Genomic DNA, 24,441 nt, shown 5'->3' on the forward strand with positions numbered 1-24,441 from the left:
CACAGAGACACACAACCAAGCGCATACACACTCTTACCTATGGGCAATTTATAGGGACCGATTCATGTGACGCCAACTGTAAGATCACTCCACCCACGCAGAAGTCTAGCTCACGCAGAGCTAAATGTTATACTGAGTTTGAAGGCCCAATAATTCAGGAGTTAATTTACAGAATTAAAAATCATGATCACTGACTGAAAACTGCCAGAAACAGTAAAATATGAATAACCACTGTAGATAAAAGTGAGAGGTTAGATAAACTCAGTGGAAGTGAAGGTGTACTGCATAAAAGCCACTAACCTTCTCAAAATCCAGAAGATTGCACCGCAACTGATCTGTCGATCCAATGGCTCTGACTGAGGGCTTGGTTGTATGAAGAAGGCAGCACAGCAGAAGAGCTCCACACTGAACAGATACAGGGATCCAAAACCCAAGCGTGGGTCAGAACCAAAGGCAGAGGCAACCAATGGGCAAGGGAAAGGGCTTGGTCAGCAGGCAAATCAGGAGGTCGATGATCAGAATTCTGAGGCCAACTGGAGAGTCCAAAAAAACAAAACAAGGTCAAAACTGGCAAGGCAAACAAGAAACACTGGATTGTCTACTAACACAATGGCTTTGAAGAATCTGGCAGAGACTGGCTATGTGAGGCAGAGTGACAGGTAAACGCCATGCAGGTAATTAGGGTCAGTGCAGGTGGAGCTGCTCCTACTAATTGGTGGAGCAGAGCAGAGAGCAGAACACAGCCAGCTGGACCAAAACACAGCAGAGCAGGAAAGCACATGGTTACAGAGTAAGAAGCATTACAGGGGAATCCTGAAAGAAAACCTCTTCAGGGGGTGAGGTTCACCTTCCGTTAATACAGTCTTAAACATACAGCCAGGGCTACATATGGGTGGTTTAAATCAAAGCATATTCATGTGCTAGAATAGCCCAGTCAAAGTCCAGGTCTAACACTAATGGAGAATCGGTGACCATACTTGAAAATGTATGTTTACAGACATTATCCATCCAATCTGAACAAGCTTGATATACTTTTACCAAGAAGAAAAGCCAAAGGTTTAGGATCTGGATGTGCAAAGCTGGTAGAGACGTTCCCGAAGACCTAAAGTTTTAACTGCAGTGAAATCTGGTTCTACAAACAATTCATTCATGGGGACGGTTTACAAATGCACACCACACTATTTAAAATGTCTGATTAAGTTTAAATTTGCTGATTATGAACTACTTTTGAGTTAACATAAATGATCTGGGGACTCACTTCTAAAACACTGCATACGATCAATACTAAAAGTCTGTATATGCCCTAAAGCTGAGAATGACGTACGGCAAAAAAAATAAAAAATAAAAATTCTGATTTATAAAAAGATGCACAACAGCAAGCAATTTCCCTTGATTACAGCTGCACCTGAACGTTTGCGTACCAGGTTCCGCCTCATGTTCTGCCCTCTACAGATTCAACCATAAATGGTCCATGCAGAGCACCTCATGAATGTTAATGCATATTTAAATGAGTAAGATGATTGTTGCCTTTATTAAATGTGTAACTCAGAGGTAAAAGAATATAAGTTTTCCACAATAAAAAAAAAAACTTGTTAAAAGGTGAATCTTGCGGCTGTCTCAAATACTAGACAACACCCTCACAGAGCTGTGCTCCATGTTGAAATTCCTCTCGTCTTGGAGGAGGTGGTGCGTCCGGATGGTCATTATGAGGAGGGAGGAGGCGAGGAGAGGCCTTTTTTTTTTGTCATAATCCCGGAAGCAGCTGATGTGTACCAGCAGTCCAAGCGGCAGGCGGCTCGGCTGGTCGCAGAGGCAAAAACTCGGGCGTGGGAAGAGTTCGGAGAGGCCATGGAGAAAGACTTCCGTACGGCTTCGAAGCGATTCTGGTCCACTATCCGGCATCTCAGGAGGGGGAAGCAGTGCAGTACCAACACTGTTTACAGTGGGGGTGGTGTGCTGCTGACCTCGACTCGGGACGTCGTGTTTCGGTGGGCGGAATACTTCGAAGACCTCCTTAATCCCACCAACACGTCTTCCATTGCGGAAGCAGAGCCTGAGGACTCTGGGTCGGGTTCTCCCATCTCTGGTGCTGAGGTTGCCGAGGCTGTTAAAAAGCTCCTCGGTGGCAAGGCCCCGGGGGTGGATGAGATTCGCCCTGAATACCTTAAGGCTTCTGGATGTTGTGGGGCTGTGTTGGTTAACGCTGCTCTGCGGCATCGCGTGGACATCCGGGGCAGTTCCCTTGGATTGGCAGACTGGGGTGGTGGTACCCCTATTTAAAAATGGGGACCGGAGAGTGTGTTCCAACTACAGGGGAATCACACTCTTAAGCCTCCCTGGTAAGGTCTATTCTGGGGTTCTGGAAAGGAGGGTCCGTCGGATAGTCAAATCTCGGATTCAGGAAGAGCAGTGTGGTTTTCGTCCTGGCTGTGGAACACTGGACCAGCTCTACACCCTCAGCAGGATTCTGGAGGGGGCATGGGAGTTTGCCCAACCAGTCTACATGTGCTTTGTGTATCTGGAGAAGGCATTCGACCGTGTCCCCAGAGGGATCCTGTGTGGGGTACTCCGGGAGTATGGAGTACCGAACCCTTTAATAAGGGCTGTCAGGTCTCTGTACGACCGGTGTCAGAGTCTGGTCCGCATTGCCGGCAGTAAGTCGGACTCGTTTCCGGTGAGAGTTGGACTCCGCCTTTTATGGACAGAATTTCTAGGCGCAGCCAAGGTGTTGAGGGGATCCGTTTTGGTGGCCTTAGGATTGCGTCTCTGCTATTCGCGGATGACATGTTCCTATTGGCTTCACCAGGGCGTGATCTACAGCTCTCACTGGAGCGGTTCGCAGCCGAGTGCGAAGCGGCCGGGATGAGAATCAGTGCCTCCAAATCCGAGACCATGGTCTTGAACCGGAAAAGGGTAGAGTGCCTTCTCCGGGTTGGGGAGGATGTGCTGCCCCTAGTGGAGGAGTTCAAGTATCTTGGGGTCTTGTTCACGAATGAGGGGAAGATGGAGCGGGAGATCGACAGGCGGATTGGTGCGGCGTCTGCTGTGAAGCGGGCGCTGTACCGATCCGTTGTGGGGAAGAGAGAGCTGAGCCAAAAGGCGAAGCTCTCGATTTACCGGTCGATCTACGTTCCTACCCTCATCTATGGTCACGAGCTTTGGGTCGTGACCGAAAGAACGAGATCCCGGATACAAGCGGCTGAAATTAGTTTCCTCCGTAGTGTGTCTGGGCTCTCCCTTAGAGATAGGGTGAGGAGCTCAGTCATCCGGGGAGGACTCAGAGTAGAGCCACTGCTCCTCCACGTCGAGAGGAGCCAGTTGAGGTGGCTCGGGCATCTGGTCAGGATGCCTCCTGGACGCCTCCCTGGTGAGGTGTTCCGGGCACGTCCCACCGGGAGGGGGCCCAGGGGAAGACCCAGGACACGCTGGAGGGACTATGTCTCTCCAGCGTGTCCTGGGTCTGGGAACGCCTTGGGATTCCTCCTGAGGAGCTGGCCCAAGTGGCCGGGGAGAGGGACGTCTGGGCCTCCCTACTGAAGCTGCTACCCCCGCGACCCGACCCCGGATAAGCGGAAGAAGACGGACGGACAGATAATCCTGGGGCTATGAGTGCTTGTTTAGTGTGGGAGTGCTGATGGACTGAAGACTGCTGCTGGAGGAGTGGCTGTGTGCTGCCAGCTGCGCCACCTGATCCGGACCTGCTTATTAGCAGGTGCATATTTAAGGAGCAGACCGCCTACGTCTCACTGCCGGATGGTCAACCGTTCTGGGTAGAACTTCAGTATCTCCCTGAGCAAGCACCTTTTGAACCATTTTACAATCTCCCTGGGTTAATCCCAGTTTTTTTCTGTTTACATCCCAGGTTTAAATGTTTTAGTCAACCGTCGGACTTCTCATCAGTTTTAAGAAACAAATCTTTCCATCTCACCCAGATGGAAACCTGCAGATAAAAGATGGTTTGAAACTTTCTGGAGGCTCATCAATAACTGACCAATCAGCGATCACAATTTCTCCCAAAGTGAAATGCCTCTTACCTGCAGAAGCTGCATGCCCTTTACCTCTGATAACATTGTTAGGACTTTACATTACGAACACATTGTAATGTGTAATGTGAGAAAGTGGAGCTGAGACGAGCAGGATGCCCTTCATGAGAAGTAAAGTGATGCATCTGTTGCTCCTAACAGCTATGTAATATTCATCATGTGAAAATGACAGGATTGCCCAAATTTAACAATGATTATTCTTCCTCCTATAAACTTGAGTTTTCACACTATTTTAATAGAGAATATTTAAGGATTAAACATTTTTTTCACTATACCAATGAACTGTGATGGAAAGAAGTGCTGCCAGGTGTAAATCCACACAGAACAAAACAACAGCAGAGGCTAATGACTGATTATCATTAAGCACCTGGTTGTGATTCAGTCATTGAATGTGTTTGGTTCTTTGTGTTGGATGCTTTTCCAACCTAAATGCTTTACAAGAACATCATGAAACGTGCCCTCGCTGACCACCTTATGTATATTTGTTCAATGGCTAGTTAACACAACAAGAAAATCATGGCAGCAGCCCAATGCATTCAGGCATCTAGGTCTGATAAAGATGACTTCCATAACATTCAAACCAAACATCAGAATGGGGAAGAAAAGGGATTTAAGTAATTCTGAATGCCGCATTGACTGTTGGTGTCAGACAGGCTGGTCTACCACTGATCTTTGCACACCCATCCATCCATAGGGATACAGAGAATGGCCCAAACAAAAGAAAAACCTGGAAGAGGAGCAGCGGTGTAGAAGAAAGATACATTGTTGATGTCAGAGGTCAAAAACATGATTAGGATGGACATTCAAGCCAGGTGTGAAAGGGTTCTTGATCAACATGCTTTTTTAATTTTCTTCAATATCTCATGTTTTCACTATCTAATAGCCTATAGCAAATTGGGCTACTTTTTCATCAGTTCCAAAATCTAAGTTTTCGTAGTCCAGTAACAAAACCAAGGGAAAGGATTGCCGTATATATGTGCAATTTTTAATTTAATTAATACTTATCCACAGTCATTCAAAAACAAAAAGCCTTGGCAGAGAACTGATGGATGACATGTTGTATTATTAGACCACTTTAAAAGGATGCTGCCCTCATGAGAAAATAAATGTTTGTCTTGGGCGGGCTGAGCCCCCAATGCTTCCGGATCTTACCGACGCCTCTGGCTGGCAGAGTGTGCGCGCAGGTGGAATTGGTCACTGTCTAAAAATAATATTAGAAACTATCTGAACCACATGGAGGACTCCAGGTTTTCTAGCACACTGCGTCCCTTCAGCAAACCCTCCCTTTAGAGTACCTGGCGGTGTTACCTCATCTGTGTCTGCTGATCACCGCCGTACCTTCAGCTGTCGGCTGCTCTCGGCTTTGCTCTCGTGCTTCATCGACGATTCAAGGCGCGTGCCTGCAAGTGAAGCGGCAGCGACGGCACGCGCATCCCCGGATCCAGATCAGAGCATCTGCAGTGGCCGAGCCGTCTCTCAGCAGACCTGGAGCCACACTATGAGTCCGCATCGCGTCTGATGGCGGTGATGCTTTGGTGAACAGCTCTGTAGATTGACGTGGCATCGCGTGAGGGGCCCGGACACCACCATGAAGCTGCTCCTTGTGATGACTTTCTTATTCCGCCAGGCATTTTCCGGTTCTCCGAGCGTCCAGATCGGTAGGTTTTGGATTTCTGGCGCCACGCCATCCCTTTCGTTCCTTTTTTTTTTTTTTTTTTTTTTTTTTTTTTGCGTTCTCTGTTCCGCTATGCATATCAATGAGCCTCCTCTGCATGCTCCCATCTCCTTCCCATTCATCGCTCCCCCACCGTGGGCCTTTCTCCTCCCTGTCCTGATGCTGCTGTGGGGAAGGAGAGGCCTTCTGACAGCTCCTCGGTCGACGCAGTCTCTGGTTTGTTAACATGCTTTTTAGAATTTCAGAAAGCTTCGCAGCAGCAACAGCCGACAGGCTGAGAGGACGCCTGCAGCTCCTCTCTGTAGTTAAGCATCCCCGATGACTTAAACTGAGCTTGATTTAGCTGCAGAGGAACATCATGTTAGATTAGAGAAGGTGTCCTCACTTATGTATATATTATTCAAACTTATCAGTTTATATATATATATATATATATATATATATATATATATATATATATATATATATATATATATATATATATGCGCTTGGTTGTGTGTTAAGTTGGAACGTTTTTCTTAAAAGCTTAAAATTCTAATTACCGGTAAATTCTAACTCCAATTCATATTGTGTTAGGTTGAGCTGAATAATAGACGATTGATTTCATTCTGTTGTTTATCCCATTTATATAATCGTGTAACTACCATTGTGATTCAATTTATGTTTATCCATAAATTATTCACTATTTTTCATGATGTATTTTCCCAGAGTTCATCTGTTACATCCATGTTTGTTTTAGCTTGGAGATTTTGTTTTTCAGCTGAAGTTTAGCTACCCCCTCATGCTCTGAGCCAATCATGTTTGATCATAAGTTGCCTGGTTACGTTTCATTGATAGCATGTATATGAGGACAGGGTTATTTATTATTTAGCCTTTAATGTCTAATGTGGTTCTGTTAGAATTTGTCCTGATTTGTCCTCAGTTCAGTTTCTGTTTTCATCTTCCATTTTATTCAGGTGCTGTCTTTTGTATTTATGATTTTATTTTGTAGACTATTTTCAACTGTACAATGCAACTCTCTTCATACCTGCCCTCGTTCATTGGTTCTGCTTCTTCAACTCTGATTGTCAGTCATCTGCTATTGGATCCGTCATTTTTCTTCTCAACTGCAGAGTCCTGGTTTGTGGGTTATTGAAATATACCCACTGAGCACTTTATTAGGTACACCTGTTGCTAGTTAACATAAATAGTGAATGTGTCAGTCACATGAAGCAAGCCTATTAAATTTAAGACATCCAAGTGTGGTGAAATGGGCACGGTTGTTGGCGTCAAATGGGCTTGTCTGAGTATTCCAGAGACTGCTCATCTAATGGGATTGACAGACCCTCACCCTCAACAGCTCAAACTGCTGGGGGATATTTTCTTGCCACCTTTTGAGCCCCTAGTGCCAACTGAGTATTGTTTGAATCCCAAAGTCTACCTAAGAGTCGTTTCTGACCATATCCATCCCTTTTACCCCTTTTCCATTAGTACAAACTCAGAGTGGTTCGTTATGGGTCGACTTGCTTTTTCAGCTTTACCATTAGTAACGGTTGTGTTGAATTGTTACTATTTTTAATACCTGCTTCCACGGGGTTCCAAGCACAGCGAGTCAACCCAAAGACATGACGTTAGAAGGCTGTCAGATGCTGATTTGCTGGGAGTCGAGTCACTATTTCTATAACTAGATTGACTTCAAAACAGGAATTAGACCTGCCATATTAAAAAAAACCACACACAGTATCCACAGCAGCTAATGAACATATCATTAGATACTGAACGAAAATGGAAGCCCTGACATCAATACTGTTGTGTAACGTGTGTAACCCCTTTCACTCAGAAAACAACCTGGTGTCATATTTACTGATGAGGAGGTAGATGAAATAAGTGCAGTGACTCAAACTGGCTTATAATATTTATTTCATCCTGAATAAAAACTACTTAATCAATCCTGGGTGATCAGCTCACACTTATTGGTTTACAAACACAGAGATACTTTTGGAATTTAGTGTGCATGTCTACACATGACTGGATGTGCAACATTAACTACACAAGGCACTGGACACAGGTTAAAGTCATTTTAACTAGCTGATAGGATGACACGCTCGGCTGCTTCCTCTACATCCGTGCATACTCTCATGTAGTTGATGAGCTGATGATGTTTCTTCCTCCACAGCAGGACAGTGAGTGGAGGCCCAAAAAAAAACACAGTACATTATGAGAAATTCTAGAGGTTTTGACAAGTTATGGAAACATCTCAGCAGAACTACAAATGTCTTTTAAAGTGTGCATACCACTATTTAAAGGGAACATGTTTGAGACCACGATGATCATCATTTCAAAACTTCTCTACCTTTAATTTGGCGTATATTGTGCATTTCAATGCAGCTAACGTAATCTATTAGGGGGAAATTTTAGTGCAATAACCTGATCGCATAAGTGTGCACACCATTAAACTAACTACTACTTGGGTAAAGTACCTCTTGATTCACTTTCAGCATTTAGTTTTCTCGGGTTTGCACCAGCCATCAAGCAGCTGTGGTGAATCTGATCAACGTGAAATAAAGTTCAGATTTACCTCTTCATAAACTAGGTGCAAGCATAATTTATCAGAGCAAAATAAATGAAGGGAGCAACTGTTAGTGAGGATGTGTTTTACCTGTTGGTGCAAGGAAGGGGGTCTGCAGCAAAAAACTTCATTATTCATTATTTCATTGTTCAAAATGATTATAACCCTGGCAAATTTTGAATAAAAATATTTTAATTTCATCAAACATTTATTTGTGAAAGGAATTTAGACAGTTCTTAAAGGTGAATAAAACAATGTTAAGAGTATTAGGTTGGAAAAAAATATTTGTTTTAATTAGCATTTTATTACAAATGGCATTTCACAAATTATTTATACCCTTCTTAATCTTTATTGGCATTAAAGCAACCAAAGCCCTCTTCTAATTGCAAATCTCTTTTAGCATCACCATCTTTGGTGATGAGCTCCAGGTCTTTGAGGTTGGAAGGCCTCCTTCCATCACCTTTGGATGAATCAGTTTAATCAAAGGTCAATGCCCTGTCATAAATAATGTAAAATAAATACTTTCACAAAATTGTTACAGTTCAACATATCAAAGTCCACTGATGGGGCAAGAAAAAAAATCAAACAGGAAGAAAAAAATGCACGGGGGTTCAAATTATTTCTCAGTCTTGGTCTTGGCTGCCACAATAAGAGAACAATAATGAAGTTGTTACCGGTTTGTGACTGCTGTGCAATCTAACCTTTTTTTTGCAGGGCAGCACTGTTTGGAAGCTCTGGAACAGGGCTGCCCTGCAAAAAAAAAAAAAAAGGGATATATCATAAACTCTGATAAGTACAAATAGGTTGCAGCAGAATATGTGACATTGTCAGATATTGATTGCAGGTTATCTTTGGTCACAGGATGCTAACAACGGCCACCCTAGAACCTGTCTCAAAGTGCGACAGTACTCGTCTTTCATCTGCGACAGCCAAAAATGGCACTGTGTAGCGGGCATTAGGCTTTAGCTCCACAGATGTTTTATCAGATTAAAGTCAGGTTGCTGGTTGGGCCTCTCTAAACGATGTTATTACTTCCAGTCAGAACAAACTTGTTGGTCAGTTTAAACAATACATTAAACCTACGTAATTTAAAATAAGTTAGAAGAAAAGTGCTTGAATACTTTTTATCTGCCCTAAAATTTCCATGCAAACTAATTATTCATCTCCAAATCATCATACTGGAACTGGAAACTGCAGGTAGTTCAAGAGTCAGCTGTCTGTTCTACTGCAGGGAACATCACAGAGCATGTTTATGGATGTTGGCTAAAGAGCTGACCTTTCACCCATTTCTTTGTTTCCTCTGGGGCTGCAATCAGGCAGCGTTCTATTAGCCTATTCAAAGAACGTCTACCTTCTGTGTTTTTATAAGGACTTAAATGTGCTTTATAAAAACACAAGGTTGACGTGTGACGATCACTGTCATATGGTAGCCAGTTCAAGTACTGTAACTGTGTAGTTCAGCTGTAATTGTTTCTCAGTTAGACACGCCTGTCTTTGTGTTGATGAGCCTTTAAAAGGGAATCAGGCTCTGCTTGGTCTCTCCTTAGTTACGTTCAGCTCAGACCTACTCATCTGCCGCTGCTCTTGTAGAGGGGGTTCCACATCCTCAACTGCTCTGGCTTCACCAACCTCATCCTAACTATTGTTAATGTGGTCCAGTAGTGTCTGTTGATGCAAGGTAGAAGATCAGAAACATTTTCTTTATCCTGCAGGGCTTCAATATTAAAAATAAAAGCTTCAGGCATGACAAGTTACATAGCCTCCAGGAAGAAAATTAGATGCTGGAGGCATATAGCGCCAATTCATGAAACATGTCATCTCAAGGCACTTTCCAAAGTCAAATTCAATTAGATTATACAGATTAGGTCAGATTGGGTTTTTCATGTCTTAATAAGACACTGTTTACCAGGTTTGTCTCTGGGTTCCTATAGAGAACGTTTGGTAGGTTCTGCCAGTTATGGTACTTTGGAACATTAATGTATCGACAGCAGTTGTAAACAATGAAAGCTGTTCTCCCGTTCAGATTTCAAACTTGACACTTTAGCTTGTTAGTTAATCAAATTTACCCAGTACTTTCTAAATGTAACCTCCTTGGTGCTAATTTCAGCCCTGACCAGGTGTCTGGTGAAGCTGTCAGTTGTCCAGACCTTTATGGTGGCCCTTTTTTCAACATCTGATAGATTCTTTACTGTCTAAATGTGTTGGAGACCATATGACCAATTTCTGCTCTTTTCCACTTGAGGTCTCAGTATGGAAGACCAACTCTGACATCTTTAAAGATAAATACAGAAATAAATAATTGCTTAATAAACAAATAAGCGTACAATTAAATGAACAGAAAATGCAGTAAAATAAACAAATTTAGGCAGTAATTAAATTATACAATGAGAAATACATGTATATATCTCTTAATTGCCCTGTTCGTTTATTTATTTATTACTTTATTTACTTATTACTCTATTCATTTTCTACTTTATTCATTAATTACTTATTTTAAAGTGTATTTAGATATGTGTATGTTTGAATTTTTTGTCTGTTTTCTTCTTCTTCCTGTTGTAATTTTTACCCTGTTTATTTCCTCATCGCTGTTTATTTCTGCCTGTACTTTTTTTATGTTTCTGTATGCATTTTTTCCTCATTATGCAAATGAGGAGAGGCAAGTCTTGAGGGGACATATTGGATGGTTAGACTGCAGAGCTTGACTCAGACGCTCTAGGATATCAGGGGGTGCATTTTTGGCAGTTCAGCCTTAAAGGCTGCCAAAAAACTGAGCTACTGGTGTGAGTTTCTTATGTGTCTGACAATTTTTGGGGTTAAAAGAGAGGGGATGCATTTTCGGCCGCCTTTAAAGCTGCCCTGCCAAAATATGCCCCCTTGCATGTAAAGGAACAGATACTTGTAGTTGAGTTCATATTTTCTACATTTGCACCCGTGTACTCTGAGCAGCTGGTGTGAGTTTCATACCTGGATCCAGTGGCAGCTGGTAGTGATAATATTAGGGTGGGCTAACAGATTATGATATATAATAAAATGCTACAGATTGGAATCCAACAACAGAAGCATGCAACTTGAAATAAAAAAAGTATGCTTTAAGTGGACATGTTCTTTATAAGCGCAAAGACAACCACTAAAATCCACCAAAACATCCCAATAAACCTAGCTTACACAGAGGCTCTGTCAGTTGTCCAACCTAATTCGCCCGCATTAAGGGTTTCAACTATAATTATTTCAGATTATTTTCTCAGTCAAACAGCTTTGCATAAGACTGCACCACACTCCTTGACACAATCACACTAATAAAACCAAATCAAACAAGACTCACAATATTTTTAAATGAGGCCTACCTTATTTAAAGTGTAACTCATCCCCATTAAAAAGCATATTTCCAACCCAAGACAAATTTGGAAAAACTCCATCAAGGCGGGCAGGGATACGCAGGAATTGGAGGGAAGGGGTTGTGTCGGGTTGGGGGGGGAGCACCCGCAAGCTTGATTTGCCATATTGAATCATGGAGAGTGAGCAGAGTTATGCTGGTAGCTACGCCATGGTTCGTTTTTTTGAGGTGGAGGATTTTTAACACCTCTCTTCCCCAGAGGTTGAGGGAGGCTTTGTGGAGCCCAGCGGGCCAGAACCTTTTCAGTTTGAGCCGTTTGCTCAAGGTGCTGACTCGGTGCAGAGGCAATAGAGGACAGAATCAGTCCAGTTATGTTATCATATTTATTTCCTGCTTTGTAAGCCATGCTGGATTACTGGCAGCTGTTGAAGCTGCACAGCGCGAATATCCAATATCCACCCTAATACCAACTTCACTGCGGTCTCACACCAGCTTTCCTGGCTGCCTCAAGAAGACACTAACGGCAGAACATTTTGTTGCTTTCACATAAATTTGCCAATAACACATTGAAAGTTAGTAGATTTGTCTGTAGTTGCTTTTTTGAAGAATAAAGTTGCTAGAGGGTTTGAAAAGTGCAACAGTGCTCACTATGAAGGCACAAGATGGAGGGAACTTTGTTTGTTCTTTTTAAGACGGTGCTGCTTTTATACCCCAGAGTGGCAGAGCTACCAACATCACTATAACACAATTACGCCAGGTCAACTGAAAGCAATGTAAACTCGAAATTCAATGCAAGACCACCGTTTAACCATAGGAGGGTGCCACACTAATGATTTAAAACTCAAAATCAGGATTTCAACAAATATGTAAAAATGTTCAAAATAAAGACCAGGATATGTAGACAATACTATAAGAACACATTAAGGAAAACAGATGAGAAAATAAATAATCCACCTCATTTATGTTAATCTTGCTCGCCTTCGTACCTACTCTGTCTACACCAAACCACACCCACATAGACTCGCGCTCAATGCACGTTATTATACATCAACCTTAATTGAATAAATTGTGGCATTGGGTTAACCCTGGGTTGAACAAAATTAGCCCCAATGAGTCGCAAACCGAGGGGGCGTGGTGAGAGGTCTGTCAATCATTCTGAACCAAGAAAGACATTATAATGAGCGAGGCTATGAAAAATTTGCCCTATGGAAAGACCTTGGGATTTTCCCAAGACTGTTTAGCACCGGTTTTGTTGTAAATTTGACAAAATGTGATGGCCTATATTTTTAATTTGGGTATATTAGGTATTTTAATTTTTTTATTGTGAACACCAGGGAGGGCTTAGCCCTACTAGCCCAGTTATACCAACCATCCTTGCTTGTATCATCTAATTTGGATACAAAATCTAATTTGGGCCCAAATATCAGCCCTGAATTCTGCTCTGCAGAAGAGTGATCCCCTCATCCTTTCATTCAGTTCAATTTTATTTAAATAGCGCCAATTCACAACACATCTCACCCCAAGGTACTTTACAAAGTCAAATTCAATCATATACTGACAGATTGGTCAAAAAGTTTCCTATCTAAGGAAAACCAGCCGATTGCATCAAGTCTTGACAAGCAGCATTCACTCCTGAAAAAGCGTAGAGCCAAAGAAACTGTCGTCTGCATTGTTGATGGCTTTGCAGCAATCCCTCATATTGAGCAAGCATGAAGTGACAGTAGAGAGGAAAACTCCTCTTTAACAGGAAGGAAAACCTCCAGCAGAACCAGGCTCAGTGTGAACGTCATCTGCCTCAACTGACTGGGAGTTAGAGAAGACAGAGCAGAGACATAAAAAGAGACACAAAAAAGCACAGAAACACACATTGATCCAGGAATTCTTTCAATGTTATATGTAGTGGCAGATGATTGTTCTGCCCTCACTGAATGGTGTCACAGCTAACAGAACGCCAGAGTAGGTGTACCTACTAAAAGGAGAAAAAGGACAGAGAACAAAAAGTTGAAATAATAACAAACAATGTAAAATTGGGGAACAGTACGAGAACTCAGCAGTGTGAAAAATAGATCTTGATAACCTAAGTCCCTCCATAAGCTTTATCAAAAAGGAAAGTTTTAAGATTAGTCTTAAAAGTAGACGGGGTGTCTGCCTCACGGACCAAAACTGGGAGTTGGTTCCACAGGAGAGGAGCCTGATAGCTAAAGGATCTGCCTCCCATTCTACTTTTAGAGACTCTAGGAACCACCAGCAGACCTGCAGTCTGAGAGAGAAGTGCTCTGTTAGGAACATACGGGGTAATCAGAGCTCTAAAATATGATGGAGCTTGATTATTAAGGGCTTTATACGTGAGGATGAGAATTTTAAAATATATTCTTCATTTAATAGGAGGTAAGTGCAATCTTCACTGCATAATAGTATGTACTTTTGAGTTTTTGAGGGAGGCTACACATACACAAACACTCAGGATGGCTATTTTGAGTAATTGTCATATTATAGATGCTTAAAACATAACAGCTTACAGATGTGTGCATCATTCAAAAGATAACTTGAAGAGGAGATAATTAACTTCTGTTCTTACTGGAACGGACATTTATGAACCATTCAGCATATTCTGCTTGATTATTATTATTCATATTTTTTCAATTTTTAACCTCCAACACAAATTGTATAATACTGAATAACTCTCTTCTTCATCTGTCAAGGTCCAGCAGCATAAATAAACTAAGGTTTTTCATGTAACTGTAGTGCTGTGAGTTATCACAACACATCAGGATATACAGAAACCAAAATCTGTGCCTGAACTATTGTTCTGTTGGTAGAAAAGCGGAGAATGTGAGCTGTAATTGTAGGTTGCGGAGCAGAGAACTTAATTGTGATACATTTAAAGGTATATAGCCACGTTATATGCTAATAAAGAAAAAGTCCAAAAAACGTTTGGTCATGATAAAATAAAGATATATACACCAAGCCTCCATTTTGATAGTGTTGTGATACTCCTTTTTGAGGCTAAATAGATTCCAGTACTGGGGCTGACCCTCTGCAATGCCTCGCAGTAAAGCGGCAGCTCAGCGTGATCGAAGACCAACCGTTATTAATTAAATACACAGATCTACAGCAACTTTACAAGCCTCATATTAGAAAATATACTCACATGCTCAGATGTGACTGAAACTCTGCAGTCACATCTGAGCAATCGGCAGCTTTAGCTTCCGCTTCAGTGAACACCAACATTTATACTGGATTCCCAGCGCTATTCCAGTCTATTCCCTCGTGGAGTAATTTAATTTATTTATTTGCATTTTTTTCACTGGATCATGGACCATTCTTCATTGTTTTGCCGGGAGAGGCTAATAGCTGTTAGCCGCTTCCTTGTTTTATCCCCTGATGTGCATGCGCAGTGTCGTACTTCCATTGTTATTATAAATATACACAAACTTATATTTAAAAAGTACTTTTTAAATTTAAGTCTCCAATTCCAGAAATACTTTATCATTTGTTTATTGTTATATTATTTCCAGTGATTTGTAATATGTTCATGTTTTTCATAACTCTGTGAAACAACAGGAAGTTGGTCATCAAAACAGATATGTGAAAATAGACATTTTGAATGTTAGTTTTTTTTTACGTGGATCTCGTTTTTGATTAAAGAACATTATTGTGGTTCCCAAGGCTGGCCAGATACAGAAGCTAATGATTCTGCATCACTGCAGGCAGCCATACTTCTCCTACATGGCCTTAACTCCCACTTCCCTGCTCAGGGCAATGAATATGACCTCATTCTGCCAGCTCTACCACTACAGCTGCAGCTGAGCTGAGGTAGAATGCAAAAGATTCCTTTTCTCATTTTAATGCTAGATTATCGGTGATTGAAAAAAATACAGAATTTTATATTGTGTCTCTGGGAGGGTACCCAGTTTCTCCTCGTTGACCATCACCAATCCGCTCACAAAGATGTAACCTTAATTCTGCTGTTTTCAGCAGTGTTTTATAAAGGACATAGCCTAGTTTCTATTGATTGATGAAGTTTGGGATGTGGTTACATATAGTTATCATTTTGAACTGACTTTTCTTCTTTCGCTAAGTGACATCAGTGTACCCAGCATCTCAGAGCAGAGATCGCTCCACATTTTGGATTTTAAATAATTTGTTGTGTGAACGGCCATGTTTTTGTTCCAAAAATAAAGAACAAATTCATAAACATTTTAAAAACCTTTAACAAATAATGACCAGGCTATCCATTATGTATGAGGGACATCTACCACATTAGGATGCTCCACAATAGAAAGCTTGCTGGAGATGGTGCAGCAAAGAGGCAGTGAGACTTTGGAAGCAGACGGATAGAAAGGGAGTCTCTGTGGACAACAAGTGCAGAGTGGATTCTATAAATTGATGATATTATATAAAAATACTTGTATTGTCTAACAATGGGGAAACTAAGGCATATCCTGACATGACACACATTTGCACTTGTGTCCAAAGCACACAGCACTCTTTTTTTGATCATTCATAAATGCAGTGTTAATATTGGAACTTTGTGTAATATATCTGTAACATTTCTTTGTGTTGTGAATGGAATTTATTACAAAATGACAAACTATTCAATAGACAATGAATGTATGCTTAGATCCTGGTTAGGTAATGTGATACCAAACGTTTAAGAAAAGAAGCAATTATACTTTTATTAGTAATTTAATTAAAAAGAAATGTTTCAAGAACTTTTATCTGTGACTCATGATAAAGTCCAGCAGTGTTAGAAGTGCCTTGTGGTTCTCCACATCTCTGCTGCTTCTGCTTCTGTTGTGAAGTAGTTTGGGAGATTTTGAGAAACCAGCTGATTCCGGGAGCTGAAGCTGCAGTTCAATAATTCCCAGCAGCAGTTTTCAGGGACAGCATGAGATTTCCCCAGGGTGGCTCAAGGCCTTACATGTTGTTAGGTCTATCTTGGCTGACTATCTGTGTAGCATTGCAGCATTGCATGGGTATAGAGAGGAGCTTTGTTGGACTGGCAGCTCAAGTGTTTTTCTCTCTTAATAAAAGAGTTGAAAAATAGAACTACAGAGACACCACCACTCTCAGCCTTCGTATTTACAAAAAAAACTGTTGTTGTGATTACAGGACCCAGGCCCAGTTCTTTACAGTAAATGATACATGGATGTTTTCCTTACCAGTCTGTATGGATGCTTCTTTTACGTTGTGTAAGGTCCCAACAAAAGTCTAGTATGGTTTCTTGTGAGGGCTGCTGTTTTACATGCCCCTTGCAACACATTTGTCTGATATGTCAAAAGGCGTTTAAAAATTAGTCACCAAATTAGATTTAATGTTGCCAAAAACAGCAAGAGGTTGCCTAGTGGCTGTACATTTAGACACAACCGGCCATGCAGAACAGTCTCACCTAACAATCATAGATTAGAAATTTAAGGACAGGTGGTGCAATTAATGTAATTTGGGTAAAACTGTTGTATAAGATTATGTTTTTAACATGCAACAACATGTATGTTTATATTATTCATATGGGTACCATAAAATGGATAATAATGCGGAGTAATAAATACAACAGTCCAAGCTTTTTAACAGGGTTATAATGAATTTCACCAATTTCCTGACATCTTAAAAACATTCATAGATCCATAGATTTAAATGTAGGTTGCTGCTCTTTAGCAGGATAAACACATCCAACAACCAGGGTAGCTTGTCATTCAGAAAAATGTAATTTTGATTTTACAAACACCACATCTGTGGCATCACATTTGGAAAACAACAAAATCGATCTCTTTAAAACTACATATTTTGCTTCTTTTGAAAAAAACATTTTGTGATCTGGGTCTGAACAACCATGCTAATGTTCTTCTTTTTCTGTTTTTCCCTTAGGTGGTTTATTTCCCAGAGGTGCAGATCAGGAGTACAGTGCGTTCAGAGTTGGAATGGTTCAGTTTGGGATGGCAGATTTCAGATTGACTCCACATATAGATAACCTGGAGGTGGCCAACAGCTTTGCTGTTACTAATTGCTGTAAGTATTGATTTATTACCTTCATCTGGTAGAATCTGTCTATCAATTAAAAAAAATTAAATTTAAAATCAACAATAAGTAAAAAATGATTGGCATTAGCAATTCTATTCAGATATTCAGATATACTTTATTAAGAAAATAAGTAACAGTGTGTCTGTAACACAAGTGTGTTATTGTGCCTTTGCCAAACTAATATTTATTTAGTGTTGTTGTCTGTACACCCCTAACAACCAGTCCTTTACTCAGTTCATCCAGGTTAAAATTAATTGTTCATGTTCATAGTTGTCTAGCTAAATATATTAAACAAAGTTCACATTTTGTTTATTTATTATAGTTGTCTGAAATAAGGTTAAACAAACATCTGAGTAGGTCCAGATTTTATTAACTAGTTAGCTTCATTATCCCATTGGTAAATTGCTGTTTTAATCTCTCCTGTTGACTTTCCTCCCATGTCTGAATTTCAAAAAATAAAATAAAAATAACTAAATGGAGCTGCTCTTGTTCCCATGTTAGATTTATCAACAGAAAACACATTTTTGGCAGAAGAGTGCTCCATGAAGACTGCATTTATAGCTGCAGTCACCATTAAAGCTGTTAAAAGCTTCAGCCTTTATAAAAATGTCTGGTGAATATCAACCCAAATAGCTGACATAAGGACAATTGTTGAAAGGGTGATTTGACCACTGCTAACAACTAACCCTCTGCACACATGTGGAATAAATGAGTGACAACTTCTCTTCAAGTTGAAGAATTTATTAACAGAAATAAACATCCAGAGAACACCACTATATAATGCTGTTTATCTTAATTAATCATATATTTTAATCAACAAGTCTTCTCTACTTGGCTAGTGAAACCTAACTAAACTACTTAGCAAAATTAAGATTAAAGAAATGAAGGAAGTATGTACACACAAAAGAAACAAAAAGGACAAATAAAGATAGTTGAAAAGCATCATCATCATCATCATCAGAATGATTCAGTTGGATTCACTGCAGATCTACAACTTATAGATAGTAGCTCAATTTCGCTGTCACGGCAACAGGATGCTGAAAGAGTGGATCCTGTCAACTCCGTTTGATTTTTAACCCACTAGACATCTAGACATGGAAGTAGACATGTTCTACTTTTGTTAAAAAATTAAAGAGGATTGTTATTTTTGTTTTTTTCCAAAATGTGTTTGTTTTAATGTTTCATACAAGGCATGTATCTCATGTGAATAAAACATTAAGTAGAAACACCAACAACGACAACAAAAACAACAAAAACACAAAAAAAGCATAAAAAACAAAAACTTTAAGGTAACAAACCAATGTAAATTGCCTTAACACTGTATATTTTATGTTTGTTAAATCAGGGCTGCATATTGGGATTTAGTACAAGAGTTCTGAGCATTGTCCACCAGAGGTGTTGTACGTCTTGTTCACATTAATAAAATATCCTCCTTCAGTCACAGCTGTTATGCATCAGTGATTCAATTTCTAGCATTTTTTTATACAGTTAAATACACTTTTAAATTAGCGTAGGCATAACAGAAACACCACCCATTGTAAAAAAATAAAGTAAGAAGTTAGAGGAGGGATCAAACAGATAATGGTGTTTGGAGTCCTGCCGGTTCTGATGCCCAAAAACTGCCTTGCCTTAGGACAGGATAGAGAGTACTTCAGTTATACAGAAGCTGATAACTTTCTGGCTCTCTCAGCTCTGTCTAAGGTGGAAAGAATGGTTTCCCATAAAAGTTTTATTGCCATAAAAAATGCCATCTACAGTCTGTGGGACAGGAGATGATTGAGTTCAATCTAATTTTGTAATGGTTACTGCTGGTGAACCTGATATTCAGCCGGACACAGAGATACATTTAAAAAGATTTATTGTAAAGATGAGTGTTGGCAGGTGAGGCAGAGAACAGAACCAGACTTGTCAGATGAATCTCTGCTGAACGTGCAGGCAGGCAGGGATGAGCAGGAGACCAGAACAGGCGGTGTAGACCAGGAAAGCACCAGAACCGGCAGAGCAAACGGCAGGGACTCTGCAGCACGCAGACACAGGCAACTTAACTGAAGAGTCCCGCTGGCTGAGCATACAGGATCTGGTAGAGCAGGGGACGTCACACAGGATGATCCGACATGAGAGGCGAAGTGAGGTGACGTTCTGGCGGGGATGAGTTGGCTGAGGCGGGTGTATGTGGGCTGATGTAACAGGTGACAAGAGTAGAGTCTAATTACTGGCAGCAGGTGGAGTGGATGTGGGCTAATTGACGGAGGCAGAGCTGACAGGATGGCGGCTGGTGGCTGAGAGGTGACAGGCTGAGGAAAAGTCCAGAAGCAAAACAAACAAAACCCAAATCATAACAAATCTGTCACATGGAAGAATTGGGCAAAGCCTGGATCAAGATAATGACTTGCTTACATCTTAGTATGATTAAGTAAAGTGAAGGTCAGTTGTAGAGCATTTCTTAATTATACAATGATACGCTACTTTTTCTGGTAATTTGGACCCTGGTTCCAGGATCCAGTTATTCTGGGGGTGGAGGTTACAGAGTGTCTTTGCCAGATTCTGTAACATTATTGGTGGAAAGGGTCATATTCTCCAAATGTATCAGAGTAACTGACCATTATGAGACCTTTTTGTTAAAAGTTTTATTCCGTCAGTGCCAATTTTCTACAATTTGTCTCCATGTAACCTTATTGTAAAATTACCAACCTCGCCAAATTTAAAGACATGTTATCCATTATTTGATGTATTCGTAAACTAAAACACTTTAAAACAACACACACGCACACTCAAAAAGACTTGAAGCTGGGAAATACTCCAGATATTATTATCTGGGCTCTGCAATTATATCATAGAAAAATCAAACAGTTGCATTTAGAAGTAATCAGTCATGATCAGGGGTCTCCTTTATAAAGTTTGCGTTTGCACAAAATGGGGCCTGAAACATAGGTATGTCACATTCCATGCAAAAGTTGGGATCTATAAATAAAACTTGTCAGGAAAATATGCAGCCTTCACAGCAACTCTGACCCATGCCTACGCTCATTTTGGAGACGGGAAACTAGTAACACAGATGGTAAAATGATGAATTGCAGCCAAACTACATGATGATTCCTCCCAAATGTTCAAGTTCATTCAATTTCAAACTTTGATCATAGATCGACTTCATCATAAGCATTCAAACCTGCAGTGCTATTCACGCTTGCGCTGGCAAGCCAACTTAATTCTTGAATCAAAGTCTGCACAACATTATATCAGGGTTTTCAACCATCACGTTCCTCTACCCGATGTACACCAGGGCGACGTGGGCTGGTTTTTTTTTTTTTCTTTGTGGGGGAAACCTCCTGGTCTCCCTCCCTCCTCTGAGTGTCGATTTGAACGCACAGCCTCAGTCAGAGGTGTTTCAACACGGAGCACGGCTGTCATCTGACGTTTAAATCAGCAATCAGGTTTACCTTTTAATAAGTTATTTTAATGTAGGCAACATCTGTGCTTATACCTCTGATTTACACATTTAATATACTCTTCTCTATGACAGTTTGTCTCAGGGGTTGTATTTTCAACATAAAACATTTTTTAATACACATTAACATTCATGAGGTGCTTTGCAATGACCATATATGGATGAAGCTGGGTGTGCAGAGGGCAGAACATGATTTCTTTTTGCTGAACGCAGCCATAAACTAAGACACAAACAGTAATACATATTATTTTAGCACCTGCTTTCCAATATGTGAGGCTTGATTAAATCAGGTCTATTTATTTGGAACTTTAAATCCCTTTTCTTGCTAAAACCAGCTACTTTGTTAGCATCATCATAATATTGCAAGTTAAGTTTATTGCTTAATATGTAAAAACGAAAAGAAAAAAACTGACACAATTATTGTTGTGTTTTATTTGGAAAAGGAACATTGTTTTTGTGGCCCATAAGCACTTTGAGTTTGACAGTTACAGCTCATGTAGCACAAGGTTTGGAGATTAATGGTCTACTGTTGTAGACCATTAATGCGCTCTCTAAAGAAAACATGTCCAATCATTGTTGCTGTTTCTGTTGAATAATGTACAATATACTATTTTATGTTTTAAATTTATATTGGCAACACTGATCTTTGAATTATGCAGGCCTCCAGCATGATACCACCACCACCATCCTTGGCAGGTGGTACATTGTTTTTAAGTACGACAGCCTCACCTTGACTCCTTCTAACTTACGTTGTTATTGTGGCTCAGCTTTTCTCCAGAAGACATTTTTATGGTCTGTGTGGACAGTTCCAAATTTCTGCTCAACTTAAAGGTGTACATTTTTATATATGGGCATCCGAATAGCCAATTTTGGGGGTCATATATGGTTGCTAGCAAAACAAAAAGTCAATTTTGTAATTGCTAATAGACTTTTCACTGAACCTTGTTTGGTGGGGGTGAAGCCTTCATATACAGTACATTTAAGCCTTACAGAAACTCATTAACTTAAATGATTATGTAATTAATGCTGATGATGTTTCTAAACCTCTCACGTCATTAATGCATCTATTCAAAACAATCAAAACTTTTGATTATTGCAGTTTATGAAAAATAAAACATTATTCAAACAATACGTATGTGTTTGACTCTGTAGTAACCTTTTATTTAAAATAAAAGTTTTACTATTACTATTACTTGTATCTGCTCAGTCTATGATATTTTAAGCAATTCTAAACTGAATAAACCAATTTTAGTCTTTTACATTGATTCAGTAAGTATTGTGAACAGAGTAGAAGCAGTGTGAACAAAGGCTCATGCGTAGAGTAGGATGTGCTCTTATCAGAGCATGATGTAATGATGGCCTGCAGCTAAAAGGATTCTATGTGATAGCAATGAAAGCACTGAGCCTTTGCTGAGTGGAGGAGGTTGCTGTGTTTTTCTTTTTTTTTTTCCTTTCCTCTATGTTTTACTGTTGCATTGCAAATGAGCCTTGGGGTGTGTCTGTGGCTTTGAGCCCCTGCAGTCATCTTCAAATGATAAATCAAAAACTGACCTAGTGTACAAAAGGCTATCAATGAACCAGCAAATAATAAACCATCAGTGACTACTCTGTGGTTTAGTGTTGGACCAATCTCCTCACCACAAAAAGTGCTTCTTCCCACAATCCAAAAACATGCAGCTTAGTTTATTTGGTGAATCTAATGACAGCGGAAATATAACTCAAACTGACATTAATATGGTTTGAAAACAATATTAGTCTCAGTTTGTAAATTATTCTCACCAGTCCATCACAGGGCAGCACAAAGACACAGGACAAACAACCATGCAGGCCGATGCTCGTACAGGAGGATATCTGAGAGAGACCAATTAACCCAGCAGTCATGATGCTGGACTGTGGGCGGAAGCCGCAGTACCCAAAGAGATCCCAGGCATTGTCAGATTTCTCTGGAAAACACCATGCAGAAAAAGCTCCTGGCCAGGATTCAGATCCAGGATTTTCTTGCTGCAATGCATCAGTGCTACCAACTGATCCAACATACAGCCCTAATTGCTTTTCAGTTACATTTGAAACACATTGTTAATGCTTTTAATTACTTCTGTACTTAACACATATGATACGGTTTGAAAAGAGAATTCCTTTGCTCACCAAACAGCTGGAGAAATGGCTCACTATTAAAATGTAAGAAAGCCATCCAGTCTTAAAGACTGCTTAGGACATTGATAGCAGTGTTTCGCTTATAACACAATAATCCCTCAAGATGGAAATTGTATGTTTCTTATTTATCACAATTTATTACCAAAACAGGTCCTCACATTGGTGTTAAACATAAAAAAATACGTTCTCACCTCACTCAGCTGCAAGAACAACTATAACCACACACACACACACACACACACACACACACACACACACACACACACACACACACACACACACACACACACACATAATTCAAATGATTGAAGGTCACACTAACACGAGTTCCTACCTCCGTGATTTGACATGTCTATGTTCATGCCAGTCACAGTCTTGAATTAATAAAGTCAATCACACATTAAGGAGACTGTACTGAATATAAAATATAGGCTTTTCAATATTTTTTGCAAATTGAAATCTCTTTTCAGCTTTGTACACATAGAGACTGGGTGGGACTGTCAGGCGGTAGGTCAGGGGTAGAACGCGCAGCCTTTGTTCTGAGGGATCAGTCCTCAACACAGCAACACAGCAACAAAAAAACATGGACATTAGCTGCATTTGTTTCCCCTTATCTTTCAACCCATTGCTGTCAGAACACTATCCAATAAAGTCCTGGTTTGGACTTTGATTGTGCCAGTCTAACACATGAATACGTTTTGATCTTAACCATTTCTTTCATTCAGTTACACTATGTGTGTAGGACTGTTGTCAACTGCTAACAGGCTTAAGGATTGTCTGTGATTGGCTCCATCCTCCTTCCTTCAACTCTTAACAGTTTCCCTGTCCTTTCCCAAAGAAAAAACATCCGCAGAGCAAGATCCTGATGGAAACGCACATGAATGATGCAAGACATTTTCATTGATTTCCATGTGGGGAGCTGTCCTTATATACCTTAAGGCTTCTTAACACCCGTAAGAGATGTTGCTAGGCAAAACTAGCTGCAGGAGAAAGCATACAGGGTCCTTTTCCTATCTTCTTCCTTACTCACTACACTGTTCGGACAGCACTTATCATGGCGACCGCTGACGCACTTCCGCTTTGGCTAAATAGTCCTTACTCAATAAGGGTATCCGGATAGAGCCATCGACCTGCAGAACTCCTCCTGAAAGAGAGTGTAGCCACATTGGACCATTGCTTGCATTGTGTCGTTGGCTTTGCAGCAGTCCTTCATACTGAGCC

The 24,441-nt window shown here is 40.5% G+C and overlaps 2 protein-coding genes across 9 annotated transcripts in view; one reads left to right on the forward strand and one right to left on the reverse strand.

Annotated features, from left to right (window-relative positions):
* Positions 1 to 5,440, reverse strand: part of si:dkey-9i23.8 (galanin receptor type 1) — a 114,896-nt gene extending 109,456 nt beyond the window's left edge. For all 4 annotated transcript variants that reach the window (XR_004931001.1, XR_004931000.1, XR_002427089.2 and 1 more), the window contains exons 1-2: positions 5,352 to 5,440; positions 301 to 533 (exon numbers count right to left, since the gene is read on the reverse strand). The gene's annotated coding sequence lies outside the window, so the exon portion shown is untranslated. The remainder of the gene's footprint in view (positions 1 to 300; positions 534 to 5,351) is intronic.
* Positions 5,417 to 24,441, forward strand: part of LOC105917892 (glutamate receptor 2) — a 104,257-nt gene continuing 85,232 nt past the window's right edge. For 2 of the 5 annotated variants that reach the window (XM_012852835.3, XM_021310769.2), the window contains exons 1-2: positions 5,417 to 5,701; positions 17,469 to 17,609. In XM_012852835.3, coding sequence (XP_012708289.1) covers positions 5,632 to 5,701; positions 17,469 to 17,609 — 211 coding nt within the window. In that variant the 5' untranslated portion in view covers positions 5,417 to 5,631. The remainder of the gene's footprint in view (positions 5,702 to 17,468; positions 17,610 to 24,441) is intronic. The other 3 variants (XM_012852837.3, XM_012852834.3, XM_012852836.3) reach the window with 3 other exon arrangements.

The sequence above is a fragment of the Fundulus heteroclitus genome, chromosome 5 (genome assembly GCF_011125445.2).
Source record: "Fundulus heteroclitus isolate FHET01 chromosome 5, MU-UCD_Fhet_4.1, whole genome shotgun sequence".
NCBI lineage: Eukaryota > Metazoa > Chordata > Actinopteri > Cyprinodontiformes > Fundulidae > Fundulus > Fundulus heteroclitus.